This window comes from Neoarthrinium moseri, assembly GCF_022829205.1.
Source record: "Neoarthrinium moseri strain CBS 164.80 chromosome Unknown scaffold51_Wmoseri_CBS_16480, whole genome shotgun sequence".
In the NCBI taxonomy this organism is placed as follows: Eukaryota; Fungi; Ascomycota; class Sordariomycetes; order Amphisphaeriales; family Apiosporaceae; genus Neoarthrinium; species Neoarthrinium moseri.
The window spans coordinates 39,379-67,244 of NW_026055165.1; the positions used below are offsets into that span (position 1 = coordinate 39,379).

Consider the following 27,866-nt stretch of genomic DNA (forward strand, 5'->3'; position numbering starts at 1 on the left):
ATTCCATTGGTCAAACTTATGAATTCAACATCTCTATTACTTCAGCACAGGTCAAGTCATCATTCCTTCCCATAAGACCCAAGACCTTTTCCAAGCGACTGAGCGCTGTTTGCGCATAAGCCGCATCGACAACTGAGCTCCAGTAGGAAAGGGTGAGGTCCAAGACACCGCCACCCATTTCGGATACCGCAACCACGACGTCATACTATTCGCAGGTATTAGATTCGCGAACCTAAGGTGACGCAGGAAGAGTACTTACAGGCATTGGATCCAGTGATGGGAGTACGTCAAATGTGATGCCACGAGCGTCAGTAGTGTCATTACCGCCAATGACAGCAACATGCTCATCATCAAACTTGCGAACGTTTAGCAACGAGCTGACCTCAAGTCCAAGCTCGGATGGTGCTATATGCGAGTGTGGCAAACCCGCGAGCACCGATTCGTGGGCATGCTGAACTAGAGTTGAAAGGGCCATCCTGGGGTCATTAGGTCCGCGGTGGAGCACCGTGTTGACAAAGAAACCTAATGCCTCAGATGGCACCAAAGTGCGAGCGCTGGTAAGGTACGCGAAGACTGCCTCTTGATTTTGGTTCGTCTGTAGACTGTGTAGCACGATACCCCAGGCTGCATACACAAGAGAGGGTACGGTAGACTCGTTGACCAAGCAGAAAGGGCCTAATTGGCTGTTGTGAACTTTCGAGTGTAGTTCATGAAGACCAGTACGCGGGGCGTTGCTGGTAGTAGACCCCGAGCGGTCAAATCGACGAACGTGGCTGATATCACCCAGGATCGAGTTCCAGTGTGATAGAGCTGCCTTCCGGTCCAGAGCGGAAGATTGTGATATAAAGTCATGCATGGATGGCCCGGGCCCGATTGGCAGAGTCCCCGCGTATGCGCTTGCGAGCTCTTCGAACATGACCATGATGGAATGGCCGTCGGTGATAGCGTGGTGTATACCTAATTGACAGACTACCTTGCCTCCAAGTGTCTTTCCAATGGTCATGCGATGCAGGGGTCGGAGCGAATCCAAGGGAAGAGGCATCTTTGCTTGTTTCTCTAGGGCCCCTGCATCTTCGACCTGTGTATGCACGACCTCCGCAGTGTGTGTTTTGAGGACCACCTGCCCCAATGTGTCATGGAAGACGGTACGAAGAATGGGGTGTCTGTCCACGACTTGTTGCCAGGCGTTTTGTAGTTGGTCAACGTCCACTTGATAGGTCGTTTCTCCTTGCAGTATCACCTCAAAAGTCTGCGAAATCTCATAATACCCAGATTCTGGACTGGCTTGTGAGGCGGCAAGAAGGTCCTTCTGAGAAGCTGTGCAAGGGTAGATGGTTTCGATGTCCTTTGGATCAATATCAGGGTGTGCCGGAGCCTCGAGCATAGCGGGGCCGCGGGTGGGTGCATCGCTGGATATACCAGAGCTTGTGACGCTCTGAGTGGCATACGCCTCATCTACCCTGCCATCAGAAACAGCTGCAATCTTCGAGATGCTCTTGTGTGTCATGATATCCAGAACTGAAACCTGGATGCCACTCTTCGTTGCAGCAGCGGCAAGCCTCATAGCTGCAATTGAATCTCCTCCTAATCGGAAGAAACTCTCGTCAACGCCAATATCTGACTCTTTCAATTTGAGGATCTTTGACCACACGGATCGAAGGCGTTGTTCGGTTGTCGTCGTTGGCTGGCGCTTACGGACAGTGCTATCTGTAAGAGAGAATGTGCGTAGTTGGGCATCTGAAAGCGTGGCAGCAATATGTTGTAGAGCCTTACGGTCTCGCTTTCCAGCCGCGTTGCGTGGGAGCTCAGGCAATGGTATAAAGAGCGATGGTACCATATAAGACGGAAGGATCGAAGCCAATGAGGCCTGCATGTTTCGAAGAAGATTACGCAGAGTCGGAGGAAGTTCTGCGTCACCTGATGTCACGGAGTGGGGACCGACAGCGATGAATGCTGTCAACAATACGCCATCGCGGCTATTTATCTTGATAGCCTCGATGGCAACTTGGCTGACTGTAGGGGGACAATGGAGTATCGCATGGTGCTCTACTTCGCCAATTTCGACACGTTGACCACGGATCTTGACCTGGGTGTCTTTGCGGCCCAAGAAGTCTAGGCTTCCGTCAAAGTTGTATCTCACCAAGTCTCCGGTCAAGTACAAGCGCTTCGGTTGAGTAAATCCTGGCCATGTCACATTGTGAAGGAAAGCTTCGTTTGTCTTCTCTGGCAGCTTCACATAGCCTCGGGCTAAGAGAGGTCCTTCGAGCGCGAGCTCACCAATCGTACCTAGAGGCGCAAGCTTGTAAGGATTTTTGCTCTCTACAACCCAAGTCAATGCGCCACAACCAGAGCCAATGTTCGCTGCTAGGTCACCGCTTGAGAGATTAGATCTCCCTACACATGCGACGGAGCATTCCGATGGGCCGTAGTAGTTGTGTAAAGCAACTCTATCAGCCCATATTGTCAAATTGTCTTGTTTGACAGCTTCGCCGCCGAGACAGATGGTTTTGAGGCTGGGAACTGCCTCAGGGCTTAGCATTGCTTCGAGCACCGATGGTGTTAGGTCTGCAACGTTGACATTGAGACGATTGATGAAGCCAGCAAGGTCGTTAAGCTTTTCATGTTCTGTAGGGACGCAAACCGTTCCACCACGCATCAGGGAGAAGAAAATGTCGCTAAGGCTGACGTCGAACGTGTATGACGAGAATTGAACGACGCGTGAGCCGGGCCCATAGCCCATTGCAGCACCATAGTACGACCCGCTTGTGCAAATGGCTTGGTGTTCTAGCAATATCCCTTTAGGCTTTCCTGTACTACCAGAAGTAAAATTGACGAAGGCAAGGTCTGTTGGTTGCGTCTCTGGGAGTAGAACTCTCCTCTCGCGAGAGGATAATCTCAAGCGTTTGATTTGATCGGAGCCTAGGGAGAGGACCGCGGTCATTGAGAGGAATTTGGCAGCGTGATGAGGCTCGGCAATGACTATGTCGGCATCCGCGTCATCGATGATACCACGCAACCGATCTGATGGATGTTTTGGGTCCAGGGCTACACATGCTCCACCTGACTTAAGAATGGCTAGCATGACAACGATAGCCCATGGCGATGCGTCGAAGCAGTACGGAACTTTGACACCAGGGCCGATTCCCAAGCCAGCAAGTCGTTGTGCGACGGGGATGGATAGCTCGGCTAGTTCACTGTAGGTCCAACTGATCTCTGTCGAACACACAGCCATAGCGTCAGGTTGTGTTTTGGATTGTTCTTCGATCATATGATGTACGCAGCTAGTAACCGGCTCTGGTGGTGACGAATTCCAGTTTCGAAGTGTATTGATATTGCAGTCTCCGAGAATGGGGATACTTGATGCTACAGTGGTGGGTGCAACACCGATGAGACCGGCGACTGCAGCTTCTATACTGGTCGCGATGCTGTTCCCCAGAAAGTCGGAAATGGTATCTGTGTAATAGCTGACAGTAACCCATATTGACTCATCAGCCGCCGCAACGCTGATGCTTAGCGCGTACTCCGTCGGATCGTGTGCGCCGACCTGTTCGAAGTTGAGGCCAGTTCCGGCTGTGCTGGTCTCTGAGACGACTTGGAATGACATGATACTGTTAAAGAGAGACTGGCCAGCAAGCTTCTGCATATCTGCCAGAGAACAGTTCTGGTGGCTAAGCGCATCGATGTAGTCAGACTGTACTTTCCTCACCAGGTCACCGGTTGACAGATCCCGAGTGAAATCGACGCGACTGACGAGCATATTGATGAAAAGCCCGACAGCATCACGTGCTCCTTCTACGGGAACATCGCGGCCCGCATGGAGGTAGCCAAAGCATACTTGATCTGACCCTGCGAAGTTGCGCAGCACTAGTGCCCACGCGGCGTGAAAGATATTCGCAACAGTGACAGAGTTAGCAGCGGAAAATGCACGGAGCTTTCCGGGATCTGGTACCGCAAACTCGATATCTTTGAGTTCTTTCTTGCCTTTGAAAGAAGAGCCACTGTTCACCATGCAAGGCTCAAGCCCATTTAAGTAATCTCCCCAATAGGCAAGGCTTTCTTGTCTATCACCGCGCAACATATATGATACGAAGCTGCTGTAGAGCGGCCCAGGTCCCTGGGCCAACATGCCTTCATAAGCAAGGCCAAGATCCCGCATAAGAACGCCGTTCGAAGCACCGTCGGCGACCGCATGGTTTACATCGATCTTGCAGTATGTGTTGCCAGTCGACGGGACCTGGCAGATAATGAGCTTGGCTGGAGTGGTCACCTGCCATGCGAGGCTAGGTCTTCCTAATTCCGGCTGGTCTAGCAGTTCCAATGCTTGCGAATCGGATTCACAAGTTGCTCTCATTGCTGTATGTGGCATAGCCTTCAGTACCACCTGAGTTAGAGCACTGTTGTCAGACACAGTATCGACGAAAACCGTCCTCAAGCTCTGATGCCGATGGACCACAGCTGTCCATGCAGCTTCGAGACGATCAATATCGATGACCTGGTCCCTATCGTGAGATACCTTGTGTATCATACGCACGGCATAAAGTTCAGAGTCTATGCTGCGCGACATCATGAGGGCCTCCTGCAATGGCGTAGCAGGATACATGTCCTCGACCTCCTCTAAGCTTGTGATGCTGTGTTTTGGCAACGATTCATCGACTAGGCTGTCAAAATCATCGTCCGTAAGCGACAAGAGAGGAAAGTCAGTGACAGTGAACTCTTTGGTAAAGCCGCGCAGCTTTCTGATGGCCTCAGTGAGGGATATTTTGGTGTTTGTTGCCCAAGTTTTGATTTTATCCTGACGAGATATCGCCCTGGGCCACATGAACGAGACCTTCATGCGCCCATCAATGACGCCGGAGGATATGTCGAAGATCGAAGGACGCGACATATCAGGGTCCACGTCACAAGTTTCTGGTCCGTAGTCGTCGCGCGCCACGAGCTGGAAAAGAGAGTCTGGCCGTTCCAGCTGCTGATACTGCCCAGTGAAATTCAGTACCGCCTCCACCGGGCCGTCGTGCGCAAATCGCTGTCTGCCTTCGTCATTCAGGAAGCGGCTGACGAAGTACGACCAGCCATTCATAGGAGTCTGGCGACGACGGTCCTTGACTTTCTTGATGCAGCGTCTGATATCATCGCTGCCATCGGATGCGATGTAGACAGGAGACATTGTTGTAAACCAGCCAACCGTTGACGATATGTCTATCGAATCATCCCATGTTTCTCGTCCGTGACCTTCTGTGAATATACTGGGGGGTGCACGATCTGGGAAGGTTTGCACGAATGCGTGGATTAAGGAACCCATCAAAATATCAACTGTGCTAGTTCCAAGGGCCATGTTGCAGTCGTGAAGGAGTTCGGTTGTAGCTTGTTCATCTAGGATAAAGTCGTGCTCAATAACATCACGGAAAGTATTTGCGCCAGCTGGCAGGCCCCAGTACCTCAGGTCCGGCGGTTGCAACTCAAAAGGAAGCGCTGCACTTGGAGAGAGCTCTTGCGCCCTCTTCAGTTGAAGTGAAAGCCAAGTCTGGAATGACAGTGGGTCGGGGCTTGCTTCTGCACGGTTTCTCGTCAAGAACTCCTCGAGATCATCTAGAATGATGCGCCAAGACACTAGGTCAACGACCATGTGATGAGCGACTAGGAACAACACATCACCATCGACACTCGTAAAGAGATTGGCGGCAAATACAGGACCGGCGACGATGTCCAGACTGCCTTGCGTTTCGGCCATCACCCGAGACATGTCCGCAGCGTCATGAACTGACAGGTCGTAGGAACTTCCTGCCTGAGGTTGGATTAGTTGAGACCACTCGTTATCATGAGATCGCTGGTAGCGAGCCCGTAGCATGTTATGTCGAGCAACAAGATAGGTGATGCCAGAAGTCAGACGATCCATATCAATCTTCCGCGTAAGACGGACAAGGAAGCTTTGATTGAACCGCTTGGCTGTCGAAGATGGTGGGCAGATTGAATCGATAAGCATGGTTTGAATCGGTGATAACCCGAACGGCTGTCCCACTTCTTCCTCCGGCAAGTCAACAGGTTGACTCTTCGGCCGCACAACAGCGGCAAGTTCTCGAATCGTTTTGCCTTCAAGAAGTTGACGTACGCTGAGCACGACATCAGCTGATTGGAGCCTGGAGACGAGTTGCATCCCAGTAATAGAGTCACCACCTAAACCCATGAATGATCGATCAAATGGAATTTCGCTGCATGTCAGGTTGAGGACCCGACTTAGTGCTTGCTGAAGGACAATTTCGGTCTGGGTAGTTGGGATGGTTGCCGACTCGGCATGCTTGAGTCTCAGGATTTCTGCCTTTGCCACGTCAGAATCCATCTGTTCCACCCAGAGCTGGATCGTTTTCCTGTCAATCTTTCCAGATGTTGTCAATGGAAGTCTATTGACTGCAAACCATGTTCTTGGAACCATATATCTTGGCACACGAGAGGGCATGGCTTCGCGCACAGCTGCGATTTCCCAGGTGAGTAAGTCCTTCAAGCTTGGATCCTTCACGAAACCCAGAGAACCAGCTACAGTGTCATCGTCCGATGCTATGATAGCTGTCAGGGAGTTCCTGGCAGGACCAGAGTATGGCAGTATAACGACTGACTGGTGCGATGGTAACAGGGAGAAGATGTGGTTCTCAATTTCGGCGAGCTCAACTCTCTGGCCGTTGATCTTTACTTGGGCGTCCTTACGTCCAACGAAAAGGAAAGACCCATCGTCAGCATAGCGTACCAGATCGCCGGTCTTATAGAATCTCCGGCCTTCGCCAGAGCTCCAAGCAGGATCCAGGACGAATGCGGTAGACGACTTGAACTCATCATTGAGATATCCTGATGCTAATGTGGGTCCTTCGATTAGCATCTCACCCACGAGGCCTACAGGGGTGAGGATATCGTGGTTACTGGGGTCGACGATCCAGAGACGTGCTTGCCGTGGTGGCCCTACATTGCTTGGAGCCGTTTGTGCCGTCGTGTTTGTCCAGGTCACGAAGACAGTTGTCTCGGCAGGCCCGTAGCCCTGAATGAGTTGCACCTTCGACGCCCATCTGTCCACGTCCTCTTGAAAGACTGTATCGCCTCCAAACATGAGGGAACGCAGTGTTGGTACATCCTTGGGCTCGAGAAGGCGACCGACCGTAGCAGTCAAGACAGCCCAACTGACTTGCATCTTGCGCATTGACTGCGCAAGATTAGCGCCCAGCCTGTCTGCGTCTGAAGGTACGCAAAGAGTAGCGCCCGCCGAAAGAGAGGCAAATATGTTGAAGATGGACGCATCGAAGACATATGAAGGAAACTGATACACTCTCGAGTCCATGGTGATTCCGAGCCAAGCCAGATCCAACATCTGGGCACTGGAGCATACCGATCGGTGTGGCATCATAACACCTTTGGGGCGACCTGTGCTTCCGGACGTGAAGATGACATATGCAAGAGAACTCGGGTCTTTCGGAGGCAGATCGAGCTTCACGTCCCTATAGCCGGCGACAGCGTTTGCAGATACCACTATAGTTTTTTCAACATGCAAAACTGGAGCGGAGATTGACGCCAGTATAACTTTCGCCCCAGTCTGTTCAATGATGTCGTGAAGCCGACTCTCGGGATGAGTGGGATCCATAGGTACAAAAGCAGCCCCTGCTTTGAGGATAGCCAGCATTGATACTATGGCCCATGCAGACTTCTCAAAGCAGAAGGGTACTAAGCTCCCTGGTCGAACACCAGCATCGAGAAGTTCTTGTGCCACGCGGGTTGACAGCCTGTTCAGCTCCTGGTACGTAAAAGAGCCGTCCCAGGAGCAAATGGCTTCCTTCTCCGGCAGATCCACGACATTACGCTCGAAGAGATCGTGGATGCATGCATCGACTGTTGCTGGCAACGTGGCATTCCATTGATTGAACACCAGGTTTCTGTCTTCAGGGGTGAAGAGTTCAATATCCGAGAGCCTGTAGCCCTTACCAGCAGTGTAAAGTTGCTGGATCACAGACCTTAACTGGCAAAGGATACGGTCAACTTGGGCCTCAGATAGCAGGTGCGAGTCGAAATGAGCTGCAACTACAATTTGGTCTTGGCCCAATGAGCACTCAACTGTGAGTGGAAGATTGTCGAACCCCTCCAAATTGTTTGCAACGGGTTTGAGCCACTGATCTGCATTGGTGGAGCTCTGAGGCTGAACGACGAGTAGATTGCGGAAAGCGCAAGCATCCTCAGGGCCTTGCCCTAACCCCTTGATGTGCTTGAGACCAGCTTGTTCGAACGGTGTCATTTCCGCAGCTTGAGAGTGTACAGTCTTGAGATAATCCGAGACTTCCTGAGACTGGTCGATCTGGACTCGGACAGGAATAGTAGTCGTTGTCGGGCCTGTCATTTGTTCGATATTAGGAAGTGGGGCATTGCGTCCACTCTGTGCCATTCCGAAGACAACGTCCAAGCTGTCAGTATGCTTTGAAACGACTAGAGCCCACGATGCCCGGATCAAGGATGCCAATGTGATTTCCAAATTTGTGTCAGATGACGGAAGCGTAATAGTTTGTTGGGTTGATCGATTACTGATAGCTTGATACGTTGAGCATGGTGTGGATGGGAAGTCGACACGTGAATAACCGTCCAACCGATTCCGCCAATACGCATTGGTGTCGCTCTCATCAATACCGCCTAGGTAGCGTATGAAGTTGGCAAAATAGCTTGTTGGCTGCACAGTTGCCCCGTCGTAAACTTGGCGCACTAGATTCAATATAACGCCGGTAGACCACCCATCATAGGCAGCATGATGGGCTGTCCATACGAAGTAGCACCCAGAGGCATCGGGGATAATACCGTATCTCGTAAGCAGTTGACCCTCGGTAATGAGGACTTTGGCATCCATGTTCAGATAGCATTGAAGACTACCATTCGTTTCTTGCCATTGGGCATTGTGTTTGTATACCACTTGACAGGCACCATAGTGCTCAGTGTTGACGATAGCAGTCCTCAAGATCGCGTTTGAGCCAACAACAGATTCCCACGCAGCCTTGAAGCGAGCAATTTCAATATTCTCGGGGAGCTTGAATACCATACGGTTGACATAGGCTGTGTTGTTTGTTTGAGTGATCGCGAAAAGTGCCTCTTGAAGGGGTGTTGTAGGATAAGCATCCTCCACTATGCTCGGTGACACATCTAGACATGCCTGAACACGATCGATAACCTCCTGCCTGTTTTGGATCAATGCAAAAGGCAAGACGTCGGGTTGGTGACCAGAGTCGATAGATTGGGTTAGGCTTTGGACGAGTAACGCAAGATCAGACAACTTGGGACGCGTAAATATTTCGGGGACCGAGACAAAGAGACCCTTGACGCGCAACTGGGACGCAGCTTTCATAGCAGTAAGGGAATCTCCTCCTAGTTTGAAGAAGTGATCATCAGCACCAATCCAGTCCTCCGAAATACCAAGGACCACCGCCCAAATGCCCTGTATCAAGCGTTCAGTTTCACTAGATACTGGACGCTTTCCAGCATCCCTGAGAGAATAGAAGTCAATCTCTTCCTTGGAAAGCGCTTGTGCAATATGTAACATTGCTTTTTTGTCTGCCTTCCCTGCCGCAGATTTGGGGAGAATGGGCAGAGGAATGTAGAGTGACGGAACCATGTATGCCGATATCTTACTGTGCAGCCCTGCTTTCAAGCTCAAGAGGACTGCGCGAACATTCTCCGACATAGGGATGGTTGAATTCTCATGTGCGCAATCACTGAGGCTCGGTATGCGTACGAAGGCAACGAGGCGCAGCGCAGAAGCCTCACCATCTCCCCTGAGAACGGCGACCGCAGCTTCTGAACGAGGAGGTAGGCAAGCTAGCATTTGATGCTCAATCTCTCCCAACTCGAGTCGCTGACCGCGAATCTTGACTTGGCTGTCTTTGCGCCCAATATACATGATAGCACCATCGTCCCTGTAGTACACTAGATCGCCGGTCTTGTATATGCGATCAATGGCATTCGGCTCTGACCATAATGGTGTAGAAAGGAAGACTTCGGCAGTTTTCTCTGGATTATTCAGATACTCTCTGGCCAATGTTGGGCCGCTTAGCGCCAGTTCTCCTACTGAACCAATAGGAGCCAGACAGTTGTGATCCTCGGCGTCGACGACCCAGGTCGTAGTACCGATGGAGGTGCCAATAAACCCAGCATCCTCTCGACTGGTCAATCGGCCAATGGACGCGAAGACTGCAGTCTCCGTGGGTCCGTACCCAACAAGGAGGTTGAGCCTCTGGGACCATTTGTTGATGAGGCTTTTGGGCACAGCCTCTCCGACAAGCGCTAGAGTCTCGAGGGAAGGCAGGTTTTCGGGGGATAGGAGGTGTACAACAGATGGTGTCAACATGGCAAATGTGACATCCATGTTCCGCATTGCTCCTCCGAGATCCGTAGTCCTCTCCTGCTCAGTAGGAACACACACACAGCCGCCAGAAACCAATGTAGACAGGATCTCGGTGATTGAAGCATCAAAGGTGTATGATGCAAATTGAAGGACACGTGATGCAGGATTAAGTCCAAGACCGGGGGCGTGCTCTGCAATATTACTTGAAAGGGCTCGGTGCTCGATGACAACGCCTTTTGGCTTGCCTGTACTGCCAGATGTAAACAGCACGTAGGCACGATCTGCAGGATTCCCGTAACACAAAGGGTTGTCCGCGTCAGGCGCTTCCATATCCAGAATAGAGTCTTCGGAGACTGTGAATGTAGTGATGGTGTTCTGAAGTTTGCAAGCTTGACTGACCGATGCCAGCGCTAGGTTTGCCCTTGATTCACATATCAACGTGTTGATACGCTCTTCCGGGTCAGTCAAGTTCAGAGGCAGAAATGCAGCACCTGACTTCAGAGTAGCAATCATTGCAACGATAGCCCAGAGGGACTTCTCGAAGCACAGAGGAACAATGGTTCCGGAATGGACGCCATTCTGCACGAGATGCAGGGCGAGACGGTCTGTGTAGAGCTCAAGCTTTTTGTACGAGATTTCGCCATCCCAGGAAGAAATAGCGGGAGAGTCTGGTTGTAGTCTTGCTCGTGCCGTGATGCTGTCGTGCACGCACTGATTAGAGAGAGCAGGGGCGTTCTTGTTCCACCGATCAATGATGGACCGGTCATGCGGACTAATAAGACTGGCTTGGCGAAACGGCTCTTGTGGGCTGCGGAGAATGGATGAAAGGGCCATATTGAAGGTATGGGCTATGCTGGTTGCCCTAGAGTTGGTAACACCATTGTGGGGAGAGTATCTTAGAACTGCACTCAACCGGTCATTTGAGTATGCTGCATTCAAGGTCAAAGTGAACTATTCAAGGTTAGCCAGTACTAGCATGCAGCATCCAATACGATGACCAACCTCGGTGGGGTCGTGACTGTGTAGCAGGTCCATTTGGAGACCACTGGCTGACCGCATTGATTTGTCGTTGAAGCGCTGGATCGAGACCACCGTGTCAAACAACGTGCGGCTGGGCAATTTGAGCTCGTGCTGAATCTCAGCCATGGAGCTCTGCTGGAATGGAAGACTATTGATGAGATCTTGTTGAACCTGATCAGCCAGGCCTAGAGCATTGAGCGAGTTGTCGCTCATGTCCAGTCTGCAGGTCAAGACATTGATGAATGGGCCTACTGTTTCCTCAATTCCTTCAACAGGCACATCTCGACCGATAACTGCATAGCCAAACACAATGTCATCTGATTGGGTGTAGCAACGAAGTACCATGGCCCAAGCAGCTTGGATGACAGATGCGTGAGAGATAGCATGGTCCTTCGAGAACTGGTCGAGAAGTGGTGCCAAGTCCTTATCAATAGGAATGTCGATAGATGGCACCTCGTGAGAATTGACAGCATCTACTGCCTTTACTGGTGGAATGAGACATGGTTCAACGCCATTCAGATATTCCGTCCAATATGCCAATGCATCTGAAGAGTTCTTCTCTTGAAGATACGTGATATAATTTCGGTATGAGGTGGTGGGATCTGAAGGGAGCTTGCCCTCCACAGCCGCAGTCAGATCACGGAAGATTAAATCCATGGAAGTGCCATCCATGAGAGCATGACTAATCTCCAATTTACATAGAAGACCAACAGATGTTTGGCAGATTGTAAAGGCATGGGGCGGACTGCCAGTCCAATCTGTAGGCGCCCGAGACTTGAGCAAGTGCAGGGCAACAGTGTCATCGGAGTCTACGGTGTCGATTATTGGATGTCGCTCCTTGAAAATGACCTGATCGAATGCACCATCTGACGAGCGGGTATCCATAAAGACTGTGCGAAGTGATGGGTGGCGCTGAACCACCTTTCCCCATGCGATGCTCAATTCTTGCACTTTCAACTGTGAGGGACTAGTGACGTTGAAGATGACGCATGTTCGGTATCGTTGGGTGTCTGCGGCAGAGCTGAGTAACATAGCATTCTGCAAAGGCGAGCACGGAAATATATCCTCGATATCAGTCCAGTCGTTGGCACCAAATTGGCCGCAGATTTCCGAGAGGAGGTCGTCTATGCTCTCGTGGTCTGTGTGGAGCAAAGGGAAATCGCTGAGCGTCGGGATTGGAGCTCTTTGCTGGCTGTATAAGCAGTTCATTACTGATTTCAACGTGGCCGGAATGGAGTCAATCCACTCTACCAGTCGATCCAAGTGGAGCATGTGCTTGTTGAGGATGAAGGTCATATGTAGGTGACCATTCTTGATAATCGCGGAGACTTCGATGAGTGCCATTCTTACAGCGTCAGGGCCAACATCTGAAGCCTCGCCTGGCAGTTCAAGCTCACAATCCACGAACAAGCTATCTGGATTCTCCAATTGCTGATATTGTCCTGCAAAATTGAAGAGAATCTCGGCCAGACTGTCATCCCGTAATGCTTCTACTCCCTCAGAGTTAAGGTATCTCGACGTGAAGTATGCCCAACCATTCTTGGGCATTCGTCGGCGAATGTCCTTGACCTGGCGGATTGATTGCAAAGAATTATCGTTTGCAGCCACGGTGGCGGGAATAGGGCACATTGTGGTGAACCAACCCACTGTCGAGCCAATATCAATGTTTTCGTCCCATGGTTCTCTTCCATGGCCTTCAACAAACAGAGTCGGAGTGCTTCTGTCGCTGAACATTTTAGCAAACGCTTCGAGCATGGCAGCCAGCAGTACGTCTACTGTATCAGTACGGAGGATATCGTGGCACTGTCCCAGCAGACGAGCTGTCTCCGATCGGCTCATAGTCAAGCTTCTACTTGTTGTAACACCGTATGTATTCTCGCCTGGCGAAGTAACCCCCCAGTATTCTGGGTTGGAGGCAGGTACCTTGACTGGCAAAGAGGACTTGGGACTCAAGTGGCATTCGCTGTAAGTTGCTTGAAGTGCTGCCCATGATGGAAAGCTGATTCCTGTTGCATCCGGGAGATGACTTGACTCGAGGATCTGTTCAAGATCATCCATTATAATACGCCACGAGACTAGGTCAACCACGAGGTGGTGTGCTGTCATGAAGAGGAGTTGCCCTTGCCCCTCAAAATTGTGCCGAAAAAATACAGCTCGGAAGACTGGGCCGACTTTGACATCGAGGGAGTTGGCAGAAGACATAGCGCTTTGTGCTTCGGTAATGGTGCGCGCCTCATTCACCCAGACGCAGTCTGTGGAGCCCGGTGCAGCGCCGACGGTTTGCATCCAAGAACCGTTCGGAGCTTGGAAATAATTCGCTCGGAGCATCGGATGGCGCTCAACAAGTTGACGGATTGCTACAGTCATACGAGACGCATCAATGAAGCGAGTAACCCGGAGAATGAAACTTTGATGAAAGCGGTGGCGTCCAATCAGTTCCATCCCGGGCTCGATACCTGGAAAATGGGACTGTAGGCTGACGTAGTGTTGCTGGATCGGAGTGAGATTGAATGGCCGTCCGATCTCATCTGTCGTGATTTGTGTAGATGGTCTTGGTTGCGAAGCCTCGTTCAAGCTACCAGCCAATTGTGATAGGCTGGAACGACTCATGATCTTCTTGAGGCTCAATGAAATTCCTTCGCTCCGACATTTCGCGACGAGGCGCATGGCGCTAATCGAGTCACCTCCAAGGCTCATGAATGATCGGTTGATCCCGGTCTTGGCTGTGCTGATGTTGAGGACATCGCAAACAATCGTATGTAGATGCTTCTCTCTTTCCGTTTGAGGAAGCTCGATGGTATCGGGGGCAACCAGGTTGTCTACCTGTTCTTGCAAGCTAGCATCGATATTTTCTACCCATTGGAGAATTGCTCGTCGGTCTCTCTTTCCCGATATAGATATCGGTGTACTAAGAGTCAGGATCCACGTGTCCGGCACCATGTACCGAGGAAGAGTCTCTGCGAGAGCCTCACGCATCTCTGTGATTCTCAAGCTGGCAAGATCCCTGGACCTTCCTTCTACGAGCTGTAAACCGAATGTTTCGGGAACAGAAAGCTCCTTTAGGACCACGACTGCAGTAAGTCTCTTCGCATATGGGCCAGACTTGGGTAGGAGTACACAGGCGTGATCGACCATGGGCAAAGCATCGATGCTCTCCTCGACCTCACCTAGTTCAATTCGTTGACCCCGAACTTTGACCTGTTGGTCCTTACGACCCAAGCAATGGATTGAACCATCCGAATTGTATCGAACCAGATCTCCTGTCTTATAGAAGCGTCTACCGGGAGCCCAGGCAAGGCTTTCAACGAATACGGAGGATGTGACATCTGGCTGATTGAGATAGCCACGGGCCAAGATCGGGCCTTCCATGAGCATTTCTCCAGGACATCCGATGGCCATAAGTACATTGTGGTCGTCCGGGTCGACGACCCATGTCAGTCCACCACTTCCAAAGCCGGTATTGCCAGCATCTGTGTTGGGATCCATTGTGGGGTTGATGACACACAAGATGGCACATTCTGTTGGGCCATAACCATTCATAAGCTTCAGGCTTCCGGCCCAAGTTCTGACATCATCCTGTGTTAAAGGCTCTCCCACGAGTGCAAGAGTTTCCAAGGTTGGTACCTCAGCTGGACGCATCAGTCGGGCGACTGAAGGCGTCAGCGACGCCCAGTTGGGACGGGATTCCTGGATCATGCTAGCAACGCCTGCCTCAGTAGCTTGTTCACTTGCAATACAGATGCAGCCACCAACAGTAAGAACTGCGAGGGATTCCATTAAGCTCACATCAAATGCGAACGAAGAAAACTGAAGTGCTCGACAGTCTTGGTCCATTTGCAGCAACTTCGTGTAGCTAGCTGCGCTGCTGAGGAAGGCCGACTGATCTATCAGGCAACCCTTAGGCATACCTGTGCTTCCGGATGTATATATTGCGTAGAGGAGACTGTTTGGATGACTGGGGACATTCGACACTGCTTGTTGAGGAAGACTTTTGGTGGCTTCTTGGCTGACTTCGATCGGTTGCCACTGTGTACCACTCCATAATGACATGTTGTTCTTGGAGCTAAGAACGAAAGCAGTGCCGGAACAACTGATGATGAATTGTTGACGGGCGATTGGCATCTTGGTATCCAAGAACACGAATGCACCGCCAGCCTTCACGACGGCCAGCATCGCGACGATCGCCCAAGCCGACTTCTCAAACGATAGCGGTACTAATGTCTCGGACTTGACAGACCAGTTGGAGGTTAGCTGCACCGCTAGCCGGCTGGATAGGTCATCAAGTATCTCGTATGTCATCTGGCCGTCCCAAGAAGACACGGCCAGGGCATTCGGACGTTGATGAACACGTTCGGCCACGACATCTTTGACACATCTGTTGACCTTAACGGGCATACTAATGTTCCATGCCAGTACGTCGCGTCGGTCTTCAGGGCTGAGTATATCAATACTCCCCACCGAATTATTGCGTTTTGCAGTCAACTGTCGAATCAAGTGTTCGAGCTGGGCAAGAAGCCTATTGACTTCAAGACTATTAATGATGTTCTCGTCGAAGCTAGCAGAGAGTTTCAACTCCTCTGTCCCCATGTAGCACTCAACAACCAAGGAATGCGTAAAGAAGTTTGTAATTTGCACTGGTACACTTAGGATACCCGGAGCCATTGCAGCTGCACTGTCGTCAAGATCACCAGGTTGGACAACAAGCAAACTACGAAGGTCGCAGGCTGCTTCGCAATCAGGTGTGAGACGTCGGATATTCTGCAATCCAAGGTACTCATGGGGGAGCATGGACAGAGAATTTTGGTGAATGTCGCGTAAGAGATCGCCGATTCGCTGATTTTTGTCCAGGTGAACACGAACAGGTACGGAGGTGATGGTTGGACCAACCATATCCGCGATATCATCAACAGGCAGGTTCCTGCCGGCATTGGTTGTTGCGAATACAACATCTTTTGATGCTGAGTATTTCCCTAGCAGGAGGGCCCACGCGGCTTTAATGACAGCAGCAAGCGGAATGCTCGAGTCCTGTTGAGTAAAGGCCATAAGTCGATCCATCGTCTGGCCTGCACATGCCTGATAGGTCGGGGCCGGCAGGCGGGGAAAATCGCAAGTTGATGCACCGGCAAGCTCGGTGGACCAGAAGCTTTCAGTGGCAGCGCGGTCTTGTCGATTAATATAGCCGACGTAGTTGGCAAAAGACGGCGGCTTGACGAGAGGTTTCCACTGATAGGCTTGTGTCAGCTGCTCCATGAGCAATGACACTGACCAACCATCGTACAACGCGTGATGCAAGGTGCAGACAAAATACTGCATGCTGTCATCCCCTTCCGTTATCAATGCGAAGCGAGCAAGGGGATCGCCGTAACCCATTGGTATTTTCTTGTCTGCGTCCAGGTAATATTGAAGTGACTCCTCTTGTTTGATAATCATCCTATCGTTGTAGACAACCTGATAACGTCTCTCACGAGTGCTCAGGATCCTCGTCCGGAGGATGTCATTATTCCGACGTACGGCCTTCCAAGCGTCGAGGTAACTTTCAAGATCTGCATCGTCAGATATTGATGTGACGAGCTGCAGTGTGTATGAGCCAGGTTGACTTAGAGAAAGGGCCAGCATGGCGTCCTGGAGTTCGGTGCAAGGGTAAACATCTTCGATCTGAGAGGATTTCATCTTGTGTTCTTCGGTCGCAATCCTCAGTATACCTTCCCGAATGTCATGTGGTACTAATACTACCTCGGTCTCGCTCGGTACACCATCCAAATCCCCAGTGTCTATGAATTTGGCGACGAGTGCCAGGTTTTCAACTGTGGGGTTGTTGAAAATGTCGACCACGGAGAAGTTCAAATTTTTGTGACGAGCTGCTGAAACCAACTTGATAGCTTTGATCGAATCGCCTCCGCGGTGAAAGAAGTCATCCTTTATGGAAAGATTTCCAGCTGGTATCGCCAGAACAGTCGCGTACAGCCCATGCAGGGCGATCTCTAAGGGGCTCTTAGGTTCGCATATTTCAGTCAGCAGTGTGAGTGAGTACCGCGCGATGTCAGCATCCGCAATTTGACAGGGTATTTCAGCAAGGGCTCTGCGATCAATTTTGGTGGAGGAGCCTAACGGCATGTGGCTGACCGGGATGAACAATGATGGGATCATGAAGGAGGGAAGACTTCTCGCCAGGATGCTCGTCAATGTCTTCAACTCCTTGAAAAGCTCATCAGACATTTCCAGCGCCCTCGGCTTTGCAGAAAGAGGAGTATTGGTATCTGATGTTCCTAGGAAGGCAACAAGTTGCTTATCCTCGATGTTCCCCGAACGTGATATTACCGCTGCAGCCACCTGCTTGGCGGTGGACATATTGGTCAGAATACACTGCTCAACCTCGCCCAATTCCATGCGTTGACCACGCAGCTTTACTTGGTCATGATCTTTGCGACCAATAAAGTGGATAGAGCCATCGGTATTCATGCGCACTAAGTCTCCTGTACGATAGAATTTTGAAGCGAAGGCACCGAGGTCGAGAGCAAGCTCCGACGAGTACCATTCTGGGTCAGCAATAAAGGCTTCTTCCGTTTTCTTTGGCTCATTTATGTAGCCCCTGCCAATAGGCGGGCCACCGAGCACCAGCTCTCCCGGGGCTCCAAGCGGTGAAAGGCGCTGATGATTCTTGGGGTCGACGACCCAGATGGTTTGGCCAATGCGCTGGCCGAGGTTGTGCTCGCTAGGAGCCTCAGATATGTTAGGGTGTATGAGGGCCACGATAGAAGCTTCGCATGGTCCATAGGCGTTCTTTAGAACGACAGACTTCGACCAGGTTGCAGCATCATCTGCCGACATCGCTTCACCACCGAGTAGCAAGGTTCGTAGGTTTGGCACATCGGAAGGTTTGATCAACCTCGCAAAGGATGGCGTGAACAGCACCCAGGTACAGTTTGCTCTTCGAATAAACTCTGCGATGTCATGGGACCGTTCGTGGTCGCTGGCCACACATGTACACCCGCCAGACAAGAGGGGAATAATGGTCTCACAATAGAATGCATCCCAGGCGTATGAGGAGAATTGAAGAACACGAGTGGTGGTATTGATATCAGAACACCGTGCAAGTGGTTCAACGTTGCTACCGATGGCCTGGTGCTCAATAATAACCCCTTTCGGTCGGCCGGTCGTGCCGGATGTGAAGTTGATGTATGCTGCGTTGTGGGGCCGCACAGGTGATGGCTTCACCTGCTCGTCGTGCATTGAGTCTAGGCTGCTCGAGTCGACAATTATTGGTCTTACTTCTGTGCCTAGTCCCTCACTACATAGTTCGATTGTTTGGGAAGAAGCGAGGATGAACTTTGCCGATACGTCATCCAAAATGCCCCTCAAGCGAGATTTCGGGTGAGAAGGGTCGAGCGCAACCAAGCAACCGCCAGCCTTCCACACAGCGAACATCGAAACAATGGCCCAAGCAGATTTCTCAAAACACATTGGGACTTTGACTTCAGGCCCAACGCCCATTTGCACCAGGTAGTTCCCCAATCTGGTGGACAGGCGGTCCAATTCGCCGTATGTAAGGGTCATGTTGGTAGAAAAGACAGCTGGGGCGGTTGGCGTTGCTTGGGCATAGCGTCGAAAGGTGTCCTGAAGGCATTCCAATTTAGTGACGGGCGCCGGAGTGTTGATATCGACAAGCGTATCCAGTGTGAGCTCGCCAGCCAGGCTGATCTCACCAATCTTCTGTAGAGGATTCTCTAGAATATTTTGTAGAGCAAGCGCAAGTGCTTCACCAATATGCTCCGCATATTCCGGGGCAAGGGACGACGTCCAGTAATCCATGTACGCAGAGAATACATCATGGTTGAGCTCGAAGTGCAAAGTTAAGCTGAATTCTGTTGGGTCATGGAAATCCATTGGGTGCACCGATATAGCAGTGCTATCCCTATTGGACGTACCGGGTCGCTGGAAGTCAATTGCTGTATTGAACAGAGGCTGGCCACTGAGTTCAAGTGCATGTTGGATCTCGCCTAGTGGGCAATATTGATGCTCCAGGCCCTCGGTAAAACCCTTCTGCATCGTTCTCATCACCTCAAGTGCCTCTATGTCATGAGATATTTTCGCATGCGACACCAGCATGTTGACGAGAACACCGGCTATGTCCTCAATGCCGGCCACCGGAGCATTGCGTCCAGATGAAAGATATCCGAAGGCAACATTGTCCATAAAAGTATAAGATCTCAAGACAATAGCCCAAGCTGCTTGCAGAACGGCAAATGGCGTCAAGCCGTGGTCCTTGCAAAACGCGTGGATGGTTTCAGCGGATACACCCATATCAAGGCGTTGAACGTTCAGCCTGCTTTCTCTACAACCTTCGGAAAGATCAGGAATGCAACACGGCTCTGCGTCATTGAGTTGTGTCTTCCAGTAATTCAGGTCTTTCATTCCATCTTGCTCGCGAATATGCTGCACAACCTGACTGAAACGTGGGGCAGACTCGTCAATGTCAAGGCTGTCACCATAGGCAATCGCCAAGTCTCTCAAGAGAATTCGACTGGAGTCAGCATCAAGAATACTGTGGCTGAACTCGAACCTTAAGAGAACGCGCCCACTGGCTGTGCTGCAAATACTGAATCGGTGTGGTGGACGCACTGATGAGTAGCTACTCGTGGGTGCTTCTTTCCACAGGTCCAATGCAGCTTCAACTGATTGGCATTTGACGATATCAATATCGGGAAGGATGTTTCGCAGAACAACCTGCGCATGGTAACCAGTATCTGTAGGATGGGCTACAAATACCGTCCTCAGTATGGGATGCCTCTGCACCACGTGAGCCCAAGCTTCACTCAGCCGAGGCACTTCCACAGGTTTGCCTGATGCTGCAATGACTTCAGCGATAACGTGCACCGCATAGTTGCTGGCATGTTTTCCTTGGGCGAGCAGAAGGCCTTCTTGTAGACCAGTGCAAGGATATACCTCTTCGATGAGTGTGGGACAGTCGTTTGGCACCAATAAGCTGAGTTGGGGCTCAAGGGTTGTGAGGAAGTTGTCAAGTGTATCATAGTCCAGTTCTAGGAGCGGAAAGTCTGCCAGACTATAATGGCGTGTCATTCCTGGGAGGCTGATAGCCATGTCTTTCAAAACTTGTTCTGTCTGAGTGACCCAGGCCGCGATGCACTCCTGATGAGCCGACTTCAGGTTGATAGCGAAGTCGAACTCGATTCTGCCGTCTTTCACGACAGCTGAGATATCGAAAAAAGACATTCGTCGCACGTCGTCACCGACATCGGCTGCTGGTATGGGTACCATACTAAATAAGCCTCCGATGTTTTCAAATTGCTGGTAATGGCCCTCGTAGTTGAACATGATCTCCATTGTTGGGTCTTGGAGATCTTGGCGTGCTGTTATCTGATCGAGATAGTACTGTCCGGCCGATTTTCCATGTTTCCGTTGGTCCTTGATAGCTCGTAGGATATGAACGATACCCAAGCCCCCCTCCGTGCTGACGGGAACGAGCAAGGGCCAAATCGTAGTGAACCAACCAACAGTGCCTGATGCATCCAAGTCGCCAAGACCACTGTGGTCTCGGCCATGGCCCTCTACAAAGATGGACGGTGAAGCCCGGTTCGGGAATATCTGGGCAAAAGCATTCAAACTAGCAGCCAGAAGCAACTCCGTGGTTTCAGTTTTCAACACGTCGTTGCAACGGCCCAGTATCAACTTGGAAATCCCCTCATCGAGGGTAAAACCAAGATGGTGAACGTTGGCTTGGACGTTGTCAGCACTTGAAAGCTCCCAGAATGACCAGTCAGCTGGGGTTGGCATGGGTGCGGAAAGAGCGTCAGCGCAAGAAGCAAAGTGCTCGTGGCGCTGCTTAGAAATTTGTAGGTAGGGCAGATGACTTTGCAGGCTCGTAGCGGATGACGACAAAAGGTCCTCGAGGTCCTGAAGGAGAACGCGCCACGATACAAGGTCGATGACAAGATGGTGGGCGATGAGATAGAGATGCTGTTCCCCTGCTTTTTCAAACAGTGTGGCAGAAAATACCTTGCCCTCCTGAATATTCAACTCATTCTGTGCGGTGGAAGCAGCTTCAGCTATTGGGTGTTCGTCCGATACCGCAGAGGCACGGAAATGATAGTGTTGGCGAATTTGTCGTGAGTCTGATTGAGGAATTTGCTGGAGCCACTCTCCGCTCAACTCAGACCTGTAGAATCGAGCTCGTAGCATAGAGTGTCGACTGACAACAGTATCCATGGCGTGTTCCAGCTTGTCCGGTGAGATAGACCTCCGAAGCTTTAGAAGAAAGCTCTGGTTATAGTGATTGGTACCACCCGGAAGTGCATGGAAGAAAAGTTTTTGGACCGGAGTCAAGGCGACTGGAGTGTCGTATATCTCTTCCATTTCCACAAGAGCGGTTGTGGGGGACACCGATTGGACACGCCTTGCGAGGCTCCCTAAGGACTGGTTTCGCAGTACATCCTGTACAGTGACTATGAGCTGCTCCGCTCTGCACAGAGACATCACTCGCATGGCTGTTACGGAGTCTCCGCCCAAAGACAGGAAAGTACTTGACCGCGCTATCGTCTCTGCGGGAAGGTTGAGCACACGAGACCAGATTTGTTGAATGCTTTGTTCGATGTTAGACATTGCCTTCGACCCTTGATCTGCATCACCATCGGATGCCGCAACAGATGCCGAGAATTTTGATGTTTCAATGAACGTGTCGTGATGCATCCCATCAACCCATTCTTTAAGGGCTTTTATATAGATCTTGCCAGATGTTGTGACCGGTAAGTCTTCCAGTACGGCCCATACAGTGGGAGTCATGTATGCTGGAAGACGTTCCTGAAGGGATTCCCGTAATTCGCGGATGATGCCAACAGCCTCCTTCTTCAACTGGCCATGCACTAACGCCAAGTTTCTGCTGTTGCTGGAGGGCTTTGTGCGCAGCGATATCAGGCCCACCAGGCGCTCCTTGCACGGACCCCGGGACCCTTTCACAACCACTGTCTGCTTGACTCGAGCATGTGCTGATATATGGTATTCAATCTCACCAAGCTCCAAACGTTGGCCTCGAAGTTTGACTTGGCTGTCTTTACGACCGAGTATCTCAACGGATCCATCGGAGTTGAAACGCCCCAGGTCTCCAGTCCTGTATACACGACTATAGTGGCCGAAGTAGCCTTGCATACACTGAGGCGCATCGAAGAACACCTGGGACGTCTTATCTGGAGAGTTAAGATAGCCACGTGAGACACCCGGACCTTGGATTGTGATCTCACCGACAGAACCAATAGGTACCAGCTTGCGGTGGTCAGATGGATCTGTCAACCAGATTGGACCTGTAACCCCAGTTCCAATACAGGAGGCTTGGGAGTCAACCGACAAGGATCTAGAGCAAGCCGACATTATAGCAGCTTCTGCAGGACCATAGGCGTTGAATACTTCAGCAGCAGGGGCCCACGTCTTGAGGACTTGACGAGATAGAGCTTCCCCCCCAAGAACAATAACCTTAAGACATGGTACCTGCTCTGGTGACATGAGACCCATAACAGTCGATGTAGCAAGAATCCAGTTGCACCCAGTGCGAGTGATGTATCCAGCAAGATCGTTCATTCTGTCATTTTCGGAAGGGACGCAGATGCAGCTGCCCAGAAGTAATGCTGCGCACATATCAAAGATACTAGCGTCAAAGGTATGAGCAGCGAATTGCAACACTCGAGAGCCTTCCTCGATCTTCAAACATTTTCCATAGGCCTGGCAGTTAGTAGCAATTGAGTGGTGCTCTGTCATGACCCCCTTGGGAATTCCAGTACTTCCGGACGTGAAGATGACGAATGCCACATTGTTTGGACGAACAGTCGGGCATGGAATGGCCCTGAGTGTTGGAAGGGATTGCAGGAAGTGGGCATCTAAAGACAGAACCTCGGCAGATGTGTGTTCAAATAGCTGACGGTGCTCAGGGGTTGTGACAATTATCCTGGCGCTGGTGTCGTCGAGAATGGTGTCCAGTCTCCCGCGTGGATGACTTGGATCCAAGGGGACAACAGCACCTCCAGCTTTTAGAATTGCCAGCACCGACACGGTTGCCCACGCAGATTTGGAAATGCAGTATGGAACAAGAGTCTCCGGCTTAACGCCCAACGATACCAATCGGTGAGCCAATCTTGTTGTGACCGTGTCTAGTTCCCCATAGGTCATTTGAGCATCGTGCGCGGCGATGGCTACAGCGTTAGGGCGCAACCGGGCTTGTTGCTCGAAGATGGTGTGAACGCAAGATGCATTGTCAATGAAATCTGTCACGTCGTTGGTAGCAGTCATGTTCCACTCAGTCATCTTCCGATGGGCTGCATCCGAAACCAGGTCAACGAGCCCAATTTGATCATGGGCTTGTGACATTATAGCCGATATTGTGTGTGCCAATGTATCAGCAAGGTTTTCAGCCTGCAAATCGCAGACTCTGTCGGTCCAGTAAGTGAGATCCGCGCGGGGGAAGTCCGAAGAAGTATCGACAAGGATAGCAATATCATACTACCGAGAAATCAGCTGCTGGGCATAATATTGTTCGAGAATCACCACTTACCTCTGTAGGGTCGTGAATGCTGAGTTCATCAATAGATAACGAGCCCCGGGTGTCGTTGTCATCCAAGGACAGGACTGTCTGAAAACCAATGATGGTATTGAAGAGCAGGTCTCCAGATAAGTCCAGAGAATGGCACATATCTGGAATCGAAAAATGCTGATGATCAAGGCTGATCGTGGTTCGTGCTTTCATCTCCCTGAGGAGGTCAAGAACCGTCATCGAATCATCGATGTCAACGCGACTGATCAACGTGCTCATGAATGCACCCATGGCTGACTCTATAGAGGCCACAGGAGCATCTCGTCCGGAAGCAACATAACCAAAGCAAATATCATTGCGGTTCAAGTACGCACGCAACACCAAGGCCCATGCCGTCTGGAAGATGTGGAATAGCGTTACCTCTTTTTCTTGACAAAAAGACGAGATATCCCGCGCGTAAAGCGATAGATTCAACGGCACGGAATTCAACTTCCTTTCAGGGGTCACATTGCCTTCCACTAGCAATGGAAAGTGACAAGGTTCAGCACCCTGAAGATACTCGCTCCAGTAAGTTTTCCCGAGCGTAGACGGCCGGCTGAAGATGTTGTTAACGAAATCTCTGTAGACCGGTCCAGGCTCCCGAGGTAGCATTCCATCATACGCCGATTTCAGTTCGTGGACCATAAGTGCAATGGAGCCGCCATCAGTGATAGTATGGCTAATGTCGAGTCGGATGTAGCATTTCTGGGTTTGGCTCACGAGGATAGTAAGTCGATGTGGTAACTTCCCCATCTGGATATCAGTCTGAGGCTGGCTCTCTATAACTTCCAACCCATTTTCACTCCCGCCAATGGGTATGAGCTTCAAGTGGTGGATATCAGCCTTCACGTGACGCAGAACAACTTGTTCCAGTGGCTGCTGGGCTGTTGTACCTTCGACGAAAATGGTTCGTAGTACAGCATGACGGTTGATGACAGCTTGCCAGGCCTTCTCAAGGCACCCAATGTCCACAGGCGAACCGTTATTTAATCCCACTTCAGCCACGTAACGGATCGCATACGAACCGCTAGTCTTCGCTTGGCTGATGAGAATGCCCTGCTGGGCTGGAGAACATGGATAGACATCTTCGACTTGGATGTCTGCATCACTGGGCCAAGTAGCGAGTTGCCGGAGTCTTTCATGTTGTTCTTTCTGGACCTTTGCGGCGATCTCGGGTGTGCATAGTGGGATGGCCTGTGGTGTCGTGGCACCAGCTGGGGTCACGTGCTGGCCAGCTGCGGCTATCTCCTGGATCGTCCTTCCGAGCATCAAGTCTTTGACGGTGGCCTGTACGTGCCTTCGACCAAGCAAGGAAATGGTCTTCATAGCAGCAACTGAGTCGCCCCCCAGACTCACGAACGAGCGATTCGTACCGACTTCTTCTTGGGGCAATCCCAATACCCGGGACCAGACGTCCTGTATCAGTCGTTCTTCCTCGGTCATCGCGCCCGCCACATCATCTCCGCTGCGACTCATGCCAGTGACCAGCAAGTAAGTGGATGTGTCCATCCCATTTACCCAGCGAGAAATCACACTCCTATGTGTCTTGCCTGATGCCGTGAGCGGGATCCCCTCTACCGTCGCCCAGAGAGTGGGTATCATATATGAGGGAAGCTTCGTTGAAAGCGCTGCCTTGAGGTCATCAATGATAGCCTTCGATATAATGTCAGGCTTGACTTCTGATACCTGGCGCATACGCGGACCACCAGAGCATGGTGCTGCCAAAGCAATGAGTCTGCCTTGGCACGGACCTGACGATGCGTGGACAACAACGCAATCAGCGATCTTTGGGGTTATGCTGTTTAGATGATACTCAATCTCGGTCAACTCAACACGCTGTCCATGAACTTTGACCTGTGTATCCTTCCTTCCGAGATAGTCGAGGCTTCCATCCGAGTTGTAACGAACAAGATCTCCGGTCTTGTAGAGTCGTCCAGGCGCCGGCGTGAACCGGTGGATCTGGTCTTGAAGCCAAGCCGGGCTCTCTATGAAAACCTCGGAGGTTTTCAGGGGCATATTCAAGTAACCCTTGGCAAGTGTTGGTCCCTCGATCAGAAGCTCGCCTGCAGACCCAATTGGCATTAGGCGTGTGTGATTCAAGGGATCTGCAACCCAAAGCCTATCACCACCCACTGCGAACCCAATATTGCTAGGGGAAGCGGCCCCGGGTATGATCTCAGCCCAACTTGCGACCCATGTTTCTGCTGGACCGTAACCGTTGAAGAGACGGACACCTTTCGTAGATGACCATGCGTCGATAACTCCCTTGGTGACAGCTTCTCCCATCATGACCAATTTCGTAACTGACGGCACCTCCTCTGGATCCAGCAAGGATGCAACAGTTGGGGTCAGGCTTAGCGAATTGACGTCATGTCGGTTGATGAATCCAGTGAGGTTGTTCGACCTTTGTTCCTCCGATGGGATGCAGACGCACCCTCCAAAGTGAAGTGTGACGAAGATGTCAAAGAGATGCACATCAAAGGTGTAAGCCGAAAATTGCAGGACCCTTGATTCTCGACTCATCTCAAACAGTTGACCAATGTGGCTCATTGATGAGCAGAGAGCTGCATGCTGGATGACAATGCCTTTGGGAACTCCGGTACTACCCGAGGTGAATACGACGAAGGCGGCATCTTGAGGATCTGGTTTGCTACCATTCACCTCCTCAGTGACGCCACCTTGTAATGAGTTGATTGAAGACTTATCAATGACAAGTGTTTTGGTGGTCAATCCTTCTACAGTTGCCATAGTCTCCAGCGAGGCGAGTGCAACGGTGGCCTTTGTGTCATGCACAACGGTCTGAACTCGGCTCTTAGGAAAATCGGGGCTTAGTGCTACCGATGCACCACCGGCTTTCAATATTGCCACTATGGCAACCACAGCCCACATGGACTTGGGGAAGCAATGTATGACATTTGATCCTCTGCCGACGCCTAGATTTCTGAGGTGAATGGCCAAATTTTCAGCGAGTTGATCAAGTTCCGTATAAGTCAACTGGCCATCCCATGAGTCCACGGCTATGCTATCAGGTTGAGTAGCTGCCATATCTTCGAAGATTCCGTGGACTGTGGACTTCTGTGCACCTGATGAAGCAGTTCTATTCCATTGGCAGAGTAACTGTTTGTCATACTCGCTGAGAAAACTCAATTCATTGAGAAGCATGTGCGGTTGAGATATCACGAAGAGTAATATTGACTTGAATGACTCAGCCACTGCTGTTGCCGCTTCAGCGCTGAGAAAGTAGGGTTGATAGTTGAAAGAAAGCCTCAAGTGACCTTGGCCGTCCGTGATTATGAGCACTAGGTCTCCTAGCTATACAACGATGAGGGTCAGACTTGTTGAGTTCACTACCTGAGTACATACCATATCTCGATCCAGGGGCTCTGGATGATCCTGTTTGACTGTGCTTTCACCCAGGAATATGCGTATCTCGCTATTGTAAAGGCTTTCGGATGTCGAGCCGATCAGATGATGGCGTTGTTCATGAGTGACTGTTGTCGCGTTGAGCTGTTGTAAGGAGTGCGCCAGGTGGATCGCTTCAAGTAATGATTGGTTCAAATCTAGATCAATGGCGAATACAGATGCCTCAACAGTGGTCCCTTGGCTGGTTATCGCCAGTGATTGAGGAGTTGCATGACGTTGAACTCCGAAACATGGGTTGGTTGAGCCTGTATATCCACCAACCACGATTGCCCAAGCGGCTGTCAGTAGGCTGGCTACTGATACGCCAAGCTCAGTAGACAGTGATTGTATTCTTTCCGTGTCTGCGAGAATCATTTCTAGCGAGCCAAAATCCATTTTCATTGATGGTACGATGTTGTTCAGACCCGGAAATTTGCAGGGGCCGTAGCTTTTGAAGGCATCAATGGTCTTCGCCTTCTCAGAAACACCCATGGTCGAGGTTTGAACCTGCAAAGACGACAT

The 27,866-nt window shown here is 51.0% G+C and overlaps 1 protein-coding gene across 1 annotated transcript; it reads right to left on the reverse strand.

Moving 5' to 3' along the window:
• Positions 1-16: 16 nt before the first annotated feature.
• On the reverse strand, positions 17-27,866 carry JN550_010207 (uncharacterized protein; the record flags this gene model as incomplete). Its single annotated transcript, XM_049308436.1, has 5 exons — positions 17-205; positions 260-11,302; positions 11,354-23,872; positions 23,925-27,254; positions 27,306-27,866. The coding sequence occupies 5 exons, from the start codon at positions 27,864-27,866 to the stop codon at positions 17-19; spliced, it is 27,642 nt and encodes a 9,213-aa protein (XP_049167781.1).